Source organism: Prunus dulcis, chromosome 6 (assembly GCF_902201215.1).
Source record: "Prunus dulcis chromosome 6, ALMONDv2, whole genome shotgun sequence".
NCBI classification, from domain to species: Eukaryota; Viridiplantae; Streptophyta; class Magnoliopsida; order Rosales; family Rosaceae; genus Prunus; species Prunus dulcis.
The window spans coordinates 12,265,931-12,283,710 of record NC_047655.1 but is presented as its reverse complement, the minus strand read 5'-3'; the positions used below and the strand labels follow the sequence as shown (position 1 = coordinate 12,283,710).

Sequence of the window (17,780 nt, the reverse complement as noted above, 5' to 3'; positions counted from 1 at the left end):
CAACTTGGTTAATGGAAGTAGAAGTAAAACTCTATAAGTCAATCTCTTGGTCCTTTATAAAGATATAGAAAACGAGTACAAAAATTTATCAGCGACTAATACAAATTATAGACAAAAACAATCGTAGCAGCAAGGATACCATATAAACAAAAGACGCCACATATAAACAATTGTTCTGTTTTGTTCACATATAAACAAAAAGACGCCAGTCTTATGCAATAATAAAGGTAGCAGCATTGTTGCGAAGGGTCATAGAGCTATCATATATAAACATGAAAAATGTAATGACAAAACCACGAAGGGCCATGGAGCTATCATATATAAACATGGAAAAGGTAGTAGCAAACCCACGAAGGGACATACACATAGTCCATATACAAACATGGCATATAACAAATACACAAACAATAAACGCAAGAAGACATAGCACGAGAAGGAAGCAATACCTTGTTTACGAAGAGCTATTTATCTTCACGAATAGTTGTTCATCTTCTCTCATAGACAAAATAAAAATCTCAAGTGAAAAGTCTAATGGGTTATGGTGAGATTTGAGATAGGATTTGGTATTTATACCTCCCACTAAAAAGTCACACAATTTCCATATTTAAAATAATAAAAAATCCTTCGAAATTAGCAAGTTTTTGAATACCAAAAGACTTTTTGTTACTTGTTTAAAGTTTTGATTGAATACCACTAGATTTGGACACCCACTTTAAAAAATCCTAATAGTCCTTATTGAATACCACAAAACTTGTTTAGATTATTTAAAAGTCTTAATTGAATACCACAAGACTTATTTATCCCAAAATGGTCTTTTAAAATCCTAATTGAATACACCCCTCTTAATCTCTCTCTTTCCCCTGCCATGTCACGGATCCTGTGGTTTTTCCGACATCCAATTGATTTCGAGCCCACTTACTAATTTCAAACATCCTCATCCCCTAAAAACAAAGAAAAAAAGGACCGAGACTTCTATCAAAATTTTGGCAGAGTCTCCCCTAAGAAACGGACTTAATCAAAATTTTCAACATATCAAAACACAGTTTAAAATTCCTAAACTTTAGCATGCACAGTCTACCTTCCAGGCATAGTCATAAGTAGTTGTAAAGACTCAATCCACATTCATTCATCAATCTAAAACAAGTTTCAGCCCTGTCACAACCACAAACACATTTTAACCACCTCCCTTCAGTAAAGATTAGACTGTAAACAAGCATTTAATCTCGCTTAAGTTTCAATCGGGGTTTCAGGCCCGATAATTTCAAAACTAAACTTAACAAATCTAATAAATAGGATTTAATCCCAATGACCAAATTAAAGTCCAAAAATATAGTTTATCTTGCGGCAGCACCTGGGTGAGACCCCATGCTATCTACGTACCTTACTGAGGGATCAACCCACACATAGTTCTTCAATCAATAATCACGAACCAAATAACAATACCAACAATTAAATTTAGATTCATTTACAACCTCAAATTCGACAAGGTGCACACTGAACACTTTATGAGTTCCTTTCATTTTATCAGTTCTTTCTCACAACCATACCCTATCCAAGGCGTACGTTGCCGAACAACACTTTCCAGACTATAAATCAAATGTTCATACTTGTGCAGATACTCACGAAGCACAAGTTCAAGAATCTCAAACCGAAAACGAATCCAAATAAATATATATATATATATAATATGTATGTATGTATATACACACCTCACAGTTGATTAGACCACATGGAGGAATCCTCAACAACCATGTGGCCAGGGACAAGCTTTCCAACCGAGGAATTGGGCTCCCAGCATGCACATCAGAATCCTCAATACTCGTGCATCTGTGACAAGTTTTACGAGGCAGACTACCCCTCTAAGGGTCTACGAAACACCCTGCCAAGGGTGCTCGGGTTTCGATATATCCAAGTATCCATATTCGAGTATCTATATCCAAGTATCCAAGTACCGGGGATGGGAAACAATCCAACCAGGGATTGTTAGGCTGAATCACACGAAGAAATCCTCAACGACCATGTGGCCAGGGACGAGCTATCCAACTTGGGGACTTGGCTCTCAGCACGCACAGCAGAATCCTCAATACTCGTGCATCTGTGACAAGTCCTATATGCACAGACTACCCCTTTGAGGGTTCATGAAACACCCCGTCAAGGGTGCCCGGGTTCCAATCGTATCCAAACCATAACCATAGTTTCCAAGTATCCATTATCCATCATTTCCAGCATCAGTATCCAAGGGGGGAGGGGGTGTACATGAGATGGCGTGCTATTGCCAAGATCCAAAATCCACTTTCATAACTAATATATAATAAAGATAATATTCTCAAAATCCAAGTTCCAAAACAAATAAGCCCATTCGATTTTTATTAATATTCAAAACACCATTCACATACTTAGGAAATATACAACTTCTGAAAATCCCATAAGACAAAATAATAAAATCCAAAACACCATATCATACACAAAGTCACCATAATCCTTTATAAATAATATTAATAGCATTAATAATAATAAGCGTTCCTGATATTCCTATAATCATGTATCACATCCTAAAAATTCACTAGTTTGAATAAAATCACCCAAACCCATAAGTCCTAGAAACTAAACGTTTACACACAACCTTGGAAAGATCCTAAAGCTATTCGAGTACCTCTTCAAAGGATGAGACGGTCTCAAAAGACCTATGGTCAATAGTTGGTCAAACTTCTCGTTTCTTGGTCAACTAGGCCCATGACCTCCGATTTTTGATCCAAAAGTTTCTACGGGTTCAATAAAGTTTACTAAATACTTCCTGCAAGTTTGGTCCAGATCGAGCAGTCAGATCGCTCTCGATCGTACGATCGGACAGTCACTATTTTACGCAATCTTTGAATAGTTGATTCGGAGTATTCGGGACTCCAATTCTTGATCCGTGAGTTCCTACACAATCTTAGAGGTACCTAGATTAATATACTTGAAAATGGAGCTGATCCAATCTTCTGAACATATCGAACTCGGATATCGCCTAATATGCGTAAATCCGTTCGAAAGCCAAATGATAACCAAATTCCAATCCGAGCATTCCATCATGCTTGGGATGACATGAGGAACATTTTAGGACAAAATGGCGCACCACCACATGGCCCACGTGCCACCATACTAGCCGACAGTGCGTAGGTGTCTTAAGAAAACTCCGGCGACCGGAAAATTCTCAAAACGCCTGAAAATACCTATACTTTCATGATCAGGACAACTAGGGAAGCAACTTTTGTTCTAGACCAAGGCCAAAAACTTATCGGAACTAGCCGAATCAAAGCCGAACATTCGACCAAAAATGGGTTTAAGAATCGATCTGTAAAACCTCGAAATTAACCCAAACCAAGCACATAAACGAGTAGAGCACGAAGAGTATATGAAGTTTCATACCTGGTTTGACAATTTTGGCAACCGGAATCGCTAGAAATAACACGAACAATTCTGGCGAAGAACGGGGTTTTCGGCTCAGTTCCAGTTGAAAATCATGACCAATCCTGGAGTTTCAAATGTGGAAAAAGGTATGGACGTGTAAAGGAGGAAGAGACGAATATTTTGCAACGAGTTTTGTCAAAAACGGTGGCCGGACAAAGACGGAATTGACATCAGAAAAACATGGCTATGCGATGGAGAGAGAGAGTGTGAGTGTCGTGAGATGGGAGAGAGAGAGAGAGGGGCGAGATGGTTTTTAAAAATCTAACTTTGAAATATTTACGGTTGTGCCACTGCACTTCCGTTGCCTGTAACTTCTTTGCTAAAACTCCGATTTGGGTCCACTATGTGTCTACGAACTCTTATCAACGCACTCTAGGCAATGGTGCCACTCAAATCCCAAATCCTTACATATCGAAAAGTGACTATCATGACCTCACTCTGAAGGTAAAATTATAATTTCACAATTAAATCAATTAAATAGATTAAATAAATTGTTAAAATTGGGTTGGGGTGTTACATTCATTATCTGGGATGTTCAACTCTAGTGGTATAGGATGTGCGCACCCTCAGTTTCTAGCTATGCCTCACAGTAAAGTTCAAGTGCAAGACTGGTCTCCCTCTTTCAAGCCCCTCATGAAGATTATCATGGATGCAGCTTAGGACTCGATTTTAAGAAAAACGAGGGTCAAGGTTGTAGTCGGCGACCATTTTTGATGGGGAAATCTCTCTTGGTGGAGGCAGAATTGACAACTATGGCAGAATGTGTAGCCTACATCAATGGGTGCAAATTTAGTTATGAAAGGGGAGGTAAAACGGTGAGTCTAGAATGTGCTACATAAGGGAGCTTCAAGCGAATTTCCAAACCTACTTGGCAGCGCTAGCTAAGTCAAGAATGAGCAATGAAGTTTGTGTCAAGAGGCTTGTTAGAAATATATCATAGAGTCAATCATGAGATGTAAACTCTAAGGATATTTCACATAATTAATTGCAAGGGCATGATGTTATTTTGAATAATAGTAGGAGTCATTCAAATCGAAAAATCGAGCCAAATTGGGTAGAAAAAAGCGAAAAAACTGGGTTGACCAAAATCATACCCAAACGTTTTGGTTCCTGTAGTGAAAAACTCAAACTGAAACAAACCGACTGTGTAGTTTTTAATTTTTAATAAAATATTTAATCTCAATGCTAAATTTCTAAACCCATAACTAATCTTTCCCCAAGCCTAGTGTTGAGGCCCAAAAAATCCACGGCTAGGCCCAAATAAATTCCCGGCCTAATACGACACATCATTGAGAAAAGACCCAATCTGGAGCACGCAAAAGTCCGCCATGCACGAGTCACACTCCATGTGCCAAGCCAAATAAATAATCCGGCATGCTAGGAATCGAGATTAAGATTATAAAATGCATTAACTCTGCAAATCCATGCTAATTATCTCCTCAAGCATCATAATTAAAAGCATGCCAAGCAGGAAATCGTTATTGCACACCCAACCACACTACAAGCCTAAGTGGGCCCAAGTCACTCGAATACCTGGGCTTGTTTGAGTAGGTTGTGATATGGATGTTAATAAATCGACATGATGCCCATTGATGGGCAGAGAAATGGAAGTCTCGGTTTGCTTGGGAGCCTCGGGACTTATGCCCGTTTCATGTGGGTGAGCACAAAAAAGGAAAAAATAGCCCAATCAAAATAGCCTATTGACTCAACCAAAAAGCCCAACGTTTAATAAAAATAGCCCACTTACTTAATGAACCACCTTGGCTCATACAACTACCATAATGAGCTACAAAGGCCCCAGCACCTGGTTGGAAAAACAAAAGCCACGAAGGGGAGGTCTGAAGGTTCATTGAAAAAAGCTGCTATGAGGTTCCAGCACATGGGGGGAGCAAGTTTCAAGCAAAAAACATTCAAGGAACCAAGGGATATTAACGCACAAGTTGCTATGAGGAGAAGCACCCTTCGAACCAGCATATACATCTATTTGCTTTCCTTCATCGGATCTAGCCATGGAAGAAGGAAGGAAAGAAGAAGAAAAATACTTGAGAATGAGAGTCTCCCACTGAAACAACTACGAGAAAGGGGCCTTGAGCTTCCAAAAATCCCTAATTCTGTGCAAATGGGCAGAGGAAATTTCACCAAGATAGGAAAAGTCAAGGGAGGAGAGGAGAAAGGAAGGGAAAAGCTTGGCCAAATTGGGTAGAAGCCATTAGGGTTTCTTGGGAAAGGATGGTTTCCAACGGCTATAAAATAAGGCCTCTTCTACCCAACGAAATCAACCCACATCCAGAGAGCAAGCTTCTTCTCTTACTTGCAAAACCCAGCAATTTAGTGCACTATTCAACCTTCTTCTCCATTTTCCTCTTCTGGCAGACTACTTTCAGAATCTCTGTCAAGCTGTCGGAAGAACATTGTTCTTTCTTTCTCTCTTCTCAGCCAAATCTTCTTGCAAACTTTCCTTTCTTACTTAACACTCTTTTTTCCTCAAGAAAGCATAATTTTCTCTTCAGTACTAAACTCATGTCGATTTTGCTTCCATGCCACAAGCCTCTCATGCCAAGCTAGAAAAATTTATCTGTAAGCATTAAAAAATCATCTGTAAGATGCTGTTATTTTAGTTAGTGAAGGTAACCAAGATACTTCCTAAGGCTCTACTGCCTTTTCGAAGCATTTTTGGGGCTTTATTTTTTAACACAGACACAGGGGACAATTTCATCAATCTGCCACTTACGGCAGCCCAGCCCATTTACAGCTGCAGGAAGAAAAAACCCCCTATACCTAGCACCAAATCACCTATCTTTTCTAGGCCCAATCACCTCCCTTTGCATAAATTTGGGCCATTTGTGAATTTTTAATCCCAAAAAAATTAATATTTTGTGGTTTTGTAAAAAAAAGATTTCAAAATTTCAAAAAAAAAAAAGAAAAGAAATGATTCTGGTCCAAAACTAGAAAAATGGGAAATTGTACCGACTTATGGGCAAATCGGACAGCACTGGGTCGAATATTTTTTCATCAAAATCAAACTGAACAAATAGTGCAAGTTCCGGTCCCGATTTTGGGTGAGAACTGGACTGTGCCCACCCCTAAGTAATAGTCTTAATATTACCTATTTAACCAACAAGTTCATGGTTCATGATACATATGAAGTGATAAAGATGTTAAGTCCATGAGACCATTGTCTGTAAAGCTCACAACCTAAAGAGTTCTTAGTCATAGGATAGTCAATTGGGCATTGACAATCCGCGAAGACCAACATACATGATATTTGCTCAATCAGGAGGAAGACTTGTCTCAAATAATTCATGTGGAGACACTAAGATAAGTGTATGGGCATTCAATAGAGAATGAATTCACTGAAAACGATCAACTAAGAGAACTTAAATGGAATTTTTACTTGCATGTCAATCAAGATCTCTTAAGTTGTAATAGTGTAAATTAGTTATTGAGCTAAGATACCACAGTTGTCTCGTGGAAGCTTTGTGTGCCCTTTGCCAGGTTGAAGCGTTGTGTTCCCTCTAGTGCTTCAAGGGTAAAACCTTATCTCCTTTTGTCGCTAGGTCTAGAATGTCTAGAATGGAACAATATAGACTAAGCCAAAAAGATAATTGGGGTTAGTTTTTGTTTAAGCTCAAAGATTCAATCCTCCATTTTGTTGCCTAGAGATTAAATGTAATCTCACCTTTGTGGCTTAATGAAACTACATTTTTAATATTTCCTTCAAGGCCCTCATCCTCCCTCACTTTTATCTTGGATAAAGATGGCCTACCGTGTCCCCCATGTAACTGTTAATTTCATGAAGGCTGAGAGGTCCTATTGAAGTTTGGTTAGTTGACATAGCAACATCTTTCCTCTGTCCCCTCCCTCTTAGCCTAGTAGTTTGGATTGTATTTTAATTTCGTTGTCCTTTTTATGGCTGAACTTCTTTGTTCTGTTTCTGTGTTGGCTTTGGCCAGTTTTATTTTAATGAATATCCAGATTCTGCCAACAAAAAACTAGTACACTACTATATTTGGAATGGTTTTGCTATGTTAAATTGGGTTACCCGATTGATTCGTCTTCAAATCACAATTGTTGGATTAATTAAAATTTATATATTATATATACACATATATATATATTTTACCAAAATTAGAAAGGGTAAGAGGAAAAACTTACACACAAAAGTATCATAAGAGCTTAAATTCAAGATTACTTGAAAAAGCATACCAAAAATCTAAGCCAATCTAACCAAAACCCTATTAGTGATTTAAAATTGAATCTAACGTAACAAATGGCAATGCACTTCATACATGCGACGACCAAAGAAAAATTAACCCCAAATCCAAATGGGAATGAATAGTCAACCAAATGTGTCTGTCAGGTCTTACCAGTCCCCCCGACACACCCCATGGAGTCAAACACACACCCCAATATGCTGCCAAATACACTGTACAGCGGGGCATGCCCTTCATTCTTCTTTTAACTGTAGGATCTGTTTTTCTATTATTATTAAGGACACAGGAGGTTCAAGAAGGTAAAACAGAATCCGTCCCTCCACCTTTTTCTCTTTATAAAAGAGATAAATAAAGCAGGAAAATGGAAATTTACAGCGTCTCTGTTCTTCTACTTCAACTCCTTCTTGGATCACACACTCCAACTAACCAAAATGGACCACCGCTTGATCCGCAAGCTCCGGCCTCGTCTTCTCGCGTGGCTTCGCCGATCTCGGTCTGGTACTTTAATTTTCACCTTCTGCTCATGTATTTGAACTTCTTTACCATGAATTTTTAGTGCTTTTTCCTTTGGTTTGTGAGCAATGTGGAGTTTCTTAATTTAGTGTAATTGAATGTAATTTGATGGAATTTGGACTTTAACTTGCTGAATTCTACCTGGGTTTGTTTTGGTTTTTGCTGATGTTGGTGGAATTGTCTTGGAGCTTTTAGCTATTACTCTGTTTTTGGTCTAAAGGAGTGTTTTGTGATTCATTCTGATGGATGAAGCCAGCTTTGAATCTGAATTTTGAGATTGTACTGAATTTAGTCATTAGCACTGGTCGATTCTAATAATTTTGTAGGTCAGCAGTGTCAAAATTGATTCTCTCTTAAAATTGGCCTTTTTTTTTTTTTGTCTGAAAAAAAAATTAAAAAAATTGGCCAACTAAGCAAGGATTTTAGAAGCAGATTTTATTATGTTTTCTTGGTTTGGTTGTGATATAATGTAGGATGGATTCCTCTTTTTTCTTTTTCACTGTGGTCAATATAAACTTGCACGAAGTTTGACTTATGAGAGGCAATCTTCATCAGTGATTTCTTATAAAATAATATTCATCAGTGCTTTCTTAAAACAGTGTTCACCAGTCATTCTTTTCCTAATTTGATTTCTGGTTTTATATGATGTCATGGGATGATAAACAAATGGGAGACTATAAGGAATGCGAGTGCTTCTATTTTAATGTATCATATACCGGATACATTAGCTGCCATTTTCAGATTTATTATTTTCTCATTATTTTAATTAAAATTTCAAGACATACAAGGCATACTAATTATATGAAAATGTCATTTTTTCTGTAATAAAACTTTATTTTTATGGAGAAATTCATGGATTTATCAAGGACAGATCATAATCTATGATGCTTGTTAACATAATTTTATCTAGTTAACCACTGCTTTTTACCTTTTTTCTAGCTAGAAAAGTGTATATTCATGTTATACATGGACAAGGGTTAACTTGGAAATTATTTGAATCCACCACCTATGCTATTCAAGTAAAATATTCTAAAAATGTGTTTCATCAATTTCGCAGTCTCATAGTAATTTGATGACAAGATTTTGTGTAAAGTGAGCCTACACAAGGAAACACACTTGCATTTCGTTGGTTATCTAAGTTAGTATTTGATGGTATATTTTATGCAATGACATTAACCAAGTATACTTTTGCTGCTATACATATCTAAATAGTAGGCACTACGGTTTCAAAATTTTCATTTATGTGCTTTTATTAGATAATTTGGCTCTTCAATTGAGCCAAAGTTGTCTTCAAAATTCAAATTTCAGCTTGGCCACAGCCTTATTTATTTATTTTCATATGTATTAGTTAACCACGTTAGAGATCTGGTGAAAAGCTTGTAAAAATATACAAGGCAAGCTTGACTCATGCACAGCTCTTATAAGTTATGTTTGTAAGCAAATTCATGTCTAGTCAAGTATTCTTACTGTAGTATTTCAGTTGATCTTCATCGTAATTTTATCTTTTGTGTTATTTGATGATCACAGACCAAGTCTTTGGAATGTTTAATGTGACTGAGTCTGGAAAAAATAATTACTGTTAAGTTGCATATGGTTTTATGTTGCAAAATTAATACTAAATGATTCCGTAACTTTGGGGTTAACCAGTGATTTTGATCCATATTTGCATGAGGTGCTCTCTTTGAAGAATGAAACCTGCACACTTGATGTTTCACTCCCCATCAGACCCACATGCATGAGAAACCATAGTTACAATTTATTCCTAGTTTTCCTCACATACAACTCTTAAAGTAATTACTATGAGGCAGTTATTTAACTTTAGTTTTTTCTAATATGACCATGATATCTTAGTCAGTTAGGAACAGAAATTGGATGCAATTTGTTTTCCAACTACATGAGTTTAAATAAATTGTACTCAGAGGTTATAAGGAAATGATTTTACTCACCTGTTATATGTTCTCATTTTCAGGCAGGGTATTATTTATGAAGCGTTTTCCATACAAGGATATAAAGAGAGCAACAGATGGTTTTCAGAGTATCATGTATACCACTTCTCATATAGCTGCTTACAAGGCCAGATTTCAAGATGGTGGGGTTGTATTGATAAAAGAAATGAGAGATTACGATCAAGGAAAAGATGCCTTCTACAGAGAAGTGCAACTCTTGGGGCGCTTGCATCATCGCCACCTTCTTTCTCTCAAGGGGTTCTCTACTGGACATAGACGGTCTGATTCCCTTTTTTCACTCTGTCACTTTCTTTCTTTAATTTCCACCTACCTGTCCATACAAAGAGGCCATCATTTGGGAACAGAGGAAAATATGTGTTTTTATCATGGCTTCGATATATGCCACAGTAAATCTAGAGGTTGGGGTGCTTTGCCCTCTCCATAAATGGAAAGAGGCTGGGAAATTGATGGGCATCCCTAGTGGTAAACTCCACCTTGGATACCCGACCCTCAGTTTAATAGCGTGTAATTTGATCTTAAATGAGATAAGTTATGTTCTGTATAATCATAAAGGTGTGAAATTGGCTATAGGAATTTCAGTGCAACATTGCAGGTTTGTGGCATATTGTATCTACTTACAACTGGCATAGTTTTCTTTCAGTTTATACTTATATGGTTAAACTATTTTCGCAAATATTTGATAACTGCATAGCAATCACTCTCAATTTTAGTACGTATGTATTTATATATATATATATATATATATATATATATATATAGAGAGAGAGAGAGAGAGAGAGAGAGAGAGAGAGAGAGAGAGAACTTCTGTTGAGGGATCCCTCAAATAATATTTGAGGGACACCCTTATAGGGCTCACTCCGCATAGTATTTCAATAATCCAAACCGTCTATTTTGTAGATATTCATTCAAAGATCATCTCTACCCTGCTTTTGATTACCATAACATGTGTATTTCAGCTTCATTCAACATGATCTTGCGGTGGTGTGTTTGTTTCATCAGATGCTGTATTTCAGCTTGTATTGAATTCAGACTACACTAGGTTGTTATTGAAGCTGTGTTCGAGCTTTTTATTCTGTAGTGAATAATATAGGCTTTGCAAAGAGAATCGGGTGGGGGAAAATGCATTATGCCTTTTTTTTCCAAGACTCTATAAATTATCACAGTTCTATCATGTTTGCATTGCTAGAGCATGTGTTATTTATCCTCCTTGTAGTTGGAATTTGATTTTGTGGGAATTTGAATGATCTAGAACTTAGGGAGCTGTTGTCCTTATCAACCCTGTTAGAGAATGTGGAGTGCTGGTTTCACTAAGGGCTGATAGGAGGAAGTGGATGTTGGAAACATCAGGGGATTTTTCTGGTAAATCCTACTTGAGACAATGATGGGAAACCTTTTTCTTTGTCCTTACCCTCTGTTGCAATTTGGAGGGCAAAAGTGCCTTCTAAGATACTGGTGTTAGCATGGATTTACTCATCGGGGGGGTTAACACTTGTGACATGGTTCAGAGGAGAAGACCTTCTTTATATCTTTTTCCTCACTGGAGTGTGATGTGCAAAGATGGAGCAGAGAGTGTCAACCATTTGTTTTTGCATGTCTGGTAGCATAACCCTTTGGTTAAGACTGCCAGGTAGGCTATGGGATCATTCGAGCTGAGTGTGTGACTATATTTGCAAGGGCCATATGTTTTTTGGTGGAAGAAATAAGGGTATGGTTCTGTGAATATGTGTGGTGATGGCTATTGTTTTGGATAATTTAGACGGAGAAGAGTAGAAGGATATTTGAGAATGTTAGGGGTGAGGAGATGGATTATCTGTGGTAGATGGTTCACTGTCGGGCATCTCCATGGGCTTCAGTCTCTTTAAATTTTTGGGATAATATTTCTCTGCTATTTTTTCAGATTGGAATGCAGCTGTTTATTAGTGTCTTCTGTACTTTGCTGGCTTTTTGTGTATTTAAGGTTGTTACTGCTGTAGGTAGCTGTCTTATTAGGATTCTTTAGTTCTTTGCTCCAGTATCTTGTCCATTTTTTTGTAATATTTCTTTTTCTTTTAATGATGTTTCCTATGAAAAAAAATATTCGATTTGAAAAGCTTTTAGTTTTCAGCATTGCTCAAGTGTGGTTTCTGTTGAATGGGCTCATGACATGATGCTTTGTTTCGTTGATTCTTCTCAGTGGTTTTGAAATTCTTGTTAATTTCCTGAAATCTATATGTAACGTAAAACTCATAACAAACCTTTGAGGAAAAACTTTGACATTCCTTCAAACTTAGGTCTATTACCAAGGATAATTTTGATATAGCTCATTCTGTCCATAGTCTCTGCAATATATGAATAATTATATACCTTAGCTGTTGTCTGACAAATTATTAGTTGCTCTGTGTTTTTTCTATAGATCTGTTCCTTTGATTTTTTATTTCTTTTTTCGTTTTCTTTTGTTTCAGGTTGCTAGTTTTTGACAACATAGAAAGAGGGAGCTTGAAGGAGCATCTTACTGGTAACATTCTGAACAGAAGTTTGTGTATGCATGTATCAGAAAATCAGTGCAAAAATTTGATTTTCACATTATTGTTGTCAGATCCCATTAGAACTCCCTTGGACTGGAAGACAAGGCTACAAATAGTCATTGGTGTGGTAGCTGCATTGGTATGTTTTAGAAGCAAGACATAATCATCTTAACTAGCAGTACAAACAATTTGTACACCTTAAATCACGTTTTATTAAGATGATTTGCAAATATTAAATTAGTGTTGAAAATTTTATCTATTTAATTTTTATGTTTAATCGTTAGGCACTCGCAGTATCATTTTCCACATCTACAGCAGGATACTGTTTGAACTGGATTTAATCTGCTGGTTCTTTTATTGCATCCAATCCAAGCAGAACTTTGAAGCTCTTTGGTTCCTTTGCATCGATTATGTATAGGTATGGCCATATGAGTTTAGCTTACACTGTACTGAAACTTCAATGCAGGAATATTTGCTTCTCTTCAATGAACCTCCAATGTATCATGTCTCCATTAGCTCAAGTAGCATCATGCTAGATGAAAACTTTAATGCAAAGGTAAGGGTTCCATTTATCTTGTGATTTTCTGAAGATTTGGATCTACTTGGTGTCCTAAAGGCTAATGCTGTCATCTTTGTCAAACATCAAATGACCTTCTTTCCTGATCACAGCTTTCAGATGTTGGCCTTCAAAGTTCTGGTGAAAATTATGTCACAGTACCTCATACCTCATGCGCTAAAGGTTGACTTCCTTTACCATCATCCCTTTAAATACTAATTGTAATCCTCATCTTCTCTTTTTTTGTTTTTGGCAGATTGCATGGGTCAGGAATGCGGTAACATCATGTTCCAGCTTGGGGTGCTGATACTGGAGCTCATCACCGGTCAGTCATCAGATGACAGGGCTGCTGATCTGGTTCAATGGATCCGAGAGTATCGCTTCTGTAGCTCCATTCACAAGATGCTAGATCCTGATCTAGGTAATAGTTATGATTCTAGGGAGCTTAAAAGTCTTCTAGCTGTGGCAAAGTTGTGTGTTAGATATGGGGATAAGCCAAAGACTTCTATTCTACAGGTACTTCGGTATCTCCATAAAAAGATAGAAAGTCCACATGACTAGTATTTTTACTGAATATCATTTCATAGAGAAAATTTCCTATGTTTTGAAATCCAATTGATTGTTTCTTGGAGAGTTTTGTCCTCGCACTCCAAACATTTGGTGAACATTTTGCCTTTCTCAGCGGCTCTCAAGTTCTATTTGGGCTAATTGGACTCATACTGATCTTCTGTTTTCTCAAAGAGTCCAATCTGGATGTTGTGCGCATGAAAACAGCAGCGTCTCTTAAAAATGTCCAATTGGCTAAATGATGGAACCCTACATATTTTATACAGTTATTTTCACAAATGGTCTGTGAAGTTCGCGAAATTATCACATTTGATCTTTTATGTTACTCCGCACACATCGATAAAGAGAAGTGGCCAAAAAAAAAAAAAATGCATGTCCATGCCCACCAATAGATCCTTCACTGAAAAGAAAAAGGTCCAGAAAGAGACAGGGTCTCTGGACTTTGTTAACAAAATCAATTTCATCAATTTCTTAATGTTTAAGAGTTAGTTCTGATTGAACAAAAATGTTTAGAGTTAAGTTATTAGAAAGCTTTCAGTGGACCAGAAACAAACACGAGAAGATAAAAAAAAAGCATATCCATGTCCAACAAAAGATCCTGCTCAGAAAAGAGAAAAGTCAAGGGTCTTTGAACTGAGAAAACCTTAGTGAAACTGTTATCACACGTCATATTTGTTATTGGTCAGTAAATAGCTCATTACTTGTGGAGGACACTTTTGCTCACAATCAAATTACCACTTCAGGGTTTATTACCGTTGGATCAATATAAATTTTGCAATTTGTACTCACTCGACGGCACCAATTTATGGTAATGAGCAAAGCAAAAGTGCTCCCGTTTGTCAAGATCCTGAAGTTCAGCAAATGAACAATTACTATAATAAGAACATACAATTACTACCTCAGTTACCGACAGCAAAAGTACATAAAGCCAAAAAGAAGCCATTACCAGAAATTAATATTCGCTACATAACATCATTCAATTCAGCATTTAAAAATAATAATGAAACAAAAAAGATCAAAGGGGCACAGAAAAGAAAAGATTTCTTAAAGAGTAGTAAGAATGATGGTCATTTATCAATAGTTCAAGAATAACAGGTTCAAAATCATAACATAACATTTGATTATAAAAGTTTTCCAAAATTCTAGACTCCAACTAGCTAGACCGCCATCCATCATCACAGCCAAGCCCCTCCCCTTCCTACCTCAGTCATCAGTTGTTCTTCAGCCCCCATCACTTCAGAAAACTTCTACAGCTTCTAGAAACTATCATCACTGCTGTGCGCACTGCACCCTCTGAGCACCACCAGGCATGTCATCGTCCTCGTCATAAGCCTCCGCCTGAGCCTGCTGCTTCCTCCTCATCTCCTCCTCCATGTTCACATCATGCAGAGTAGTCTCCTCACACTCATCCACCTCCATATCTGTAAGCTGAGATGCTCCTGGCTTTGATGGAAGAATAGCTTCCAAAGCCTTGACCTGCTCTGGGTTCAAAGACTCAGGGAAGTCCACATTGAAATGAATGTACAGCTTCCCCTTCATGAATGGCCTTTGGTAGAGGGGCATCCCTTCATCATTGATCGCCTTAAACGAATCTGCATTTTCAGTACCACCAAACAAAACCAATTACAAGGTTAATGAAATGTCTGAGAAACAACAATCAATAGCAAAACCCGAAACCATATGAGTTCATGCTCTTTACTAACCAGGCTTGACAACTTCACCAGGGTTTGATTTGATAAGCAGCTGCCTGCCATCCAAATGGGTCAAAACGAACTGGAAGCCACAGAGAGCCTCGGTGAGGGACAGAGAGTGCTCCACAAAAAGGTCCTCACCCTTTCTCTTGAACTTTGGATGTTCTTTTTGATGAATGATAAACACTATATCACCAGTGACTGTCTCAGGCTGCAATCACCAAAGTGAGATGTCAAATTAATCAACCGCCACATTTACGTATAAGAATCAACAACTACTACTACGAAATCACAATTAATGACAACACAACATACAGCTTCATCTGCTTCACCAGGGAATGAGATCTTCTGTCCACTTTGCATACCCTTCTCCACAATGACTTCCAACACCTTCTTCTCTTGAACAACCTTTTCTCCTTTGCACTGCGTGCAGCGGTCTTTGTCACTGATGGTCTCTCCAGTACCTTTGCACTCATTGCAAGCGTGCTGCATCTGTTGAATCATAGAGGGGCCAAGGTGCCTGATTGTGACCTTCATACCAGTTCCTTGACAGCCCGCACACTTCAACGAAGCCCCAGATTTCGACCCCTTACTGCCATTGACAACAAAATATCAACAACTAATGTGAGAATTACACATATAAACCACCAAGGTCTAAACTTCATCATAGCATCAAGCTAAAAATTACATATTTAGTACTTTCACTCACCCATTACATTTGGAGCATAACACATTACGCGATAAAGATAGTTTCTTTGAGGTCCCGAGATAGATGTCCTCCAAAGAGACCTTCAGTGAGTGGACCACATCTTCTCCGCGTCTCTGTCTTCGGCCTCTGCTACTGCCACCACCTGCTCATACAAAGAAATACAAAATTCATTCACATCCATTGTACTTCACAAAATCAGAACCCCCTGAGTTAAACCATGAAAATTAATCACACGATTCTCACCTCCAAATGGGCTACCACCAAAGAAAGATGAGAAGATGTCAAATGGGTCGTGGCCGCCACCACCGCCACCCATTCCTTCCTTGAGTGCATCCTCACCATACTGATCATAGATTTCACGCTTCTCAGGGTCACTCAGAACATCATAAGCCTGAGCCAACTCTTTAAACTGCGCAAAATATGTACAAATCTCATCAGGCCTACAACTAGAATTTCAAATCGACCAAACAACCCCAACCCACTATCACATAGATATACTTTCATCTATAAAAACAATTCAAAAACAAATTTTTAGGTCAACCCAGGATTTTACTCGATCAAATTCAATAAGAACAAAAGGGCTTAATAGAGCCACAAGAAAAAATAACAACAGAACGATTAGAATCCATAAAAACCCATTTCTCAAAACCCATTACAGAAACAAAATCGAGAAAACTGGAGAAAAAGGAAAGAAGGGTGAACTTACTTTCTCAGGATCTCCACCTTTGTCAGGATGGTTCTTGATGGCGGCTTTCTTGTAAGCCTTCTTCAAGTCGTCATGAGAAGCGTTCTGCGACACTCCCAAAATCTCATAGTACCGAGTGTTATCGCTCTTCTTCGGCGCCCTCCCGAACATCTTCCTCGATTAAATTTGATTGATTTCTTGAAATCCCAGAACCCAAATCAATCTCACCGACTCTGAGGCTCCCAGAGAATCTGCTATTTTCTTGGAACGAAAGCCAGAACAGAAGAACAATAACAACCTAAAGAGTGCTACTAGGGGAAGTAGTAGCCGCGTGTATATATATATATATAGATATCAGGTGATTATTCGAGAGAAATCAGTGGACGGTTGAGATTTGAGTTTGTAGTTAGGAAGGGTCTAGAATTCTTCTCTCGAGGCTTTTGGTCCTTGTGCATTGTGGACCGTTGGATGGTTTGCTGACACAATTATATTCCTTTGCAAGTTTTACTAGGAAAGAAAAGAAAAGAATTAAATAGAGGAAAATGTTTTTGTTCTGGATGCTTCCTTGAAAGCCCGCCTTGTTGCTTTTTAGGTCTTCGTCTATGCAGCCGACCACCGTGTACGCATCTCAGTTTATTCCTTGAACCTTCTCCTTGCGTATTTTTACTCCTTGTCTCCCATTCCACCACTCCTAATTCACTAATAAAAAACTCACGACATTTTTAATGGTGTGGTTTGGAGAAAAACACATTATGGTTTTTTTTTTTTTTTTTGGGAAATAGCTTAAAATACCATCCATTTTATAATTTTTTTGTGAAAATACCACCCTTCTCCTAAAATTTTAAAACTACCACCTATAAATACATCTTTATTGTTGACTGATTGCACCCATATCACATTTTCAGAAATTTGGTTCTCTCTCAG

General features: G+C 37.8%; 2 protein-coding genes across 3 annotated transcripts; one reads left to right on the top strand and one right to left on the bottom strand.

Moving 5' to 3' along the window:
- Positions 1-7,870: 7,870 nt before the first annotated feature.
- LOC117632731 (probable receptor-like protein kinase At1g49730) lies at positions 7,871-13,944 on the top strand. Of its 2 annotated transcripts, none has more exons than XM_034366292.1 (7): positions 7,871-8,157; positions 10,147-10,402; positions 12,586-12,638; positions 12,720-12,787; positions 13,115-13,204; positions 13,318-13,387; positions 13,461-13,944. In XM_034366292.1, exons 2-7 carry the CDS (start codon positions 10,161-10,163, stop codon positions 13,763-13,765), a joined length of 828 nt encoding a protein of 275 aa, XP_034222183.1. In that variant the 5' UTR covers positions 7,871-8,157; positions 10,147-10,160; the 3' UTR covers positions 13,766-13,944. The 2 variants fall into 2 exon arrangements, with proteins under 2 accessions (XP_034222183.1, XP_034222182.1); XM_034366291.1 differs by having other exon boundaries at positions 7,872-8,162.
- An 849-nt stretch (positions 13,945-14,793) lies between these two features.
- Positions 14,794-17,362, bottom strand: LOC117631869 (dnaJ protein homolog). Its single transcript, XM_034365193.1, has 6 exons — positions 16,878-17,362; positions 16,415-16,580; positions 16,172-16,313; positions 15,778-16,054; positions 15,475-15,673; positions 14,794-15,363 (listed from the first exon to the last, which is right to left on the bottom strand). The coding sequence occupies exons 1-6, from the start codon at positions 17,025-17,027 to the stop codon at positions 15,041-15,043; spliced, it is 1,257 nt and encodes a 418-aa protein (XP_034221084.1). The 5' UTR covers positions 17,028-17,362; the 3' UTR covers positions 14,794-15,040.
- Positions 17,363-17,780: the final 418 nt, after the last annotated feature.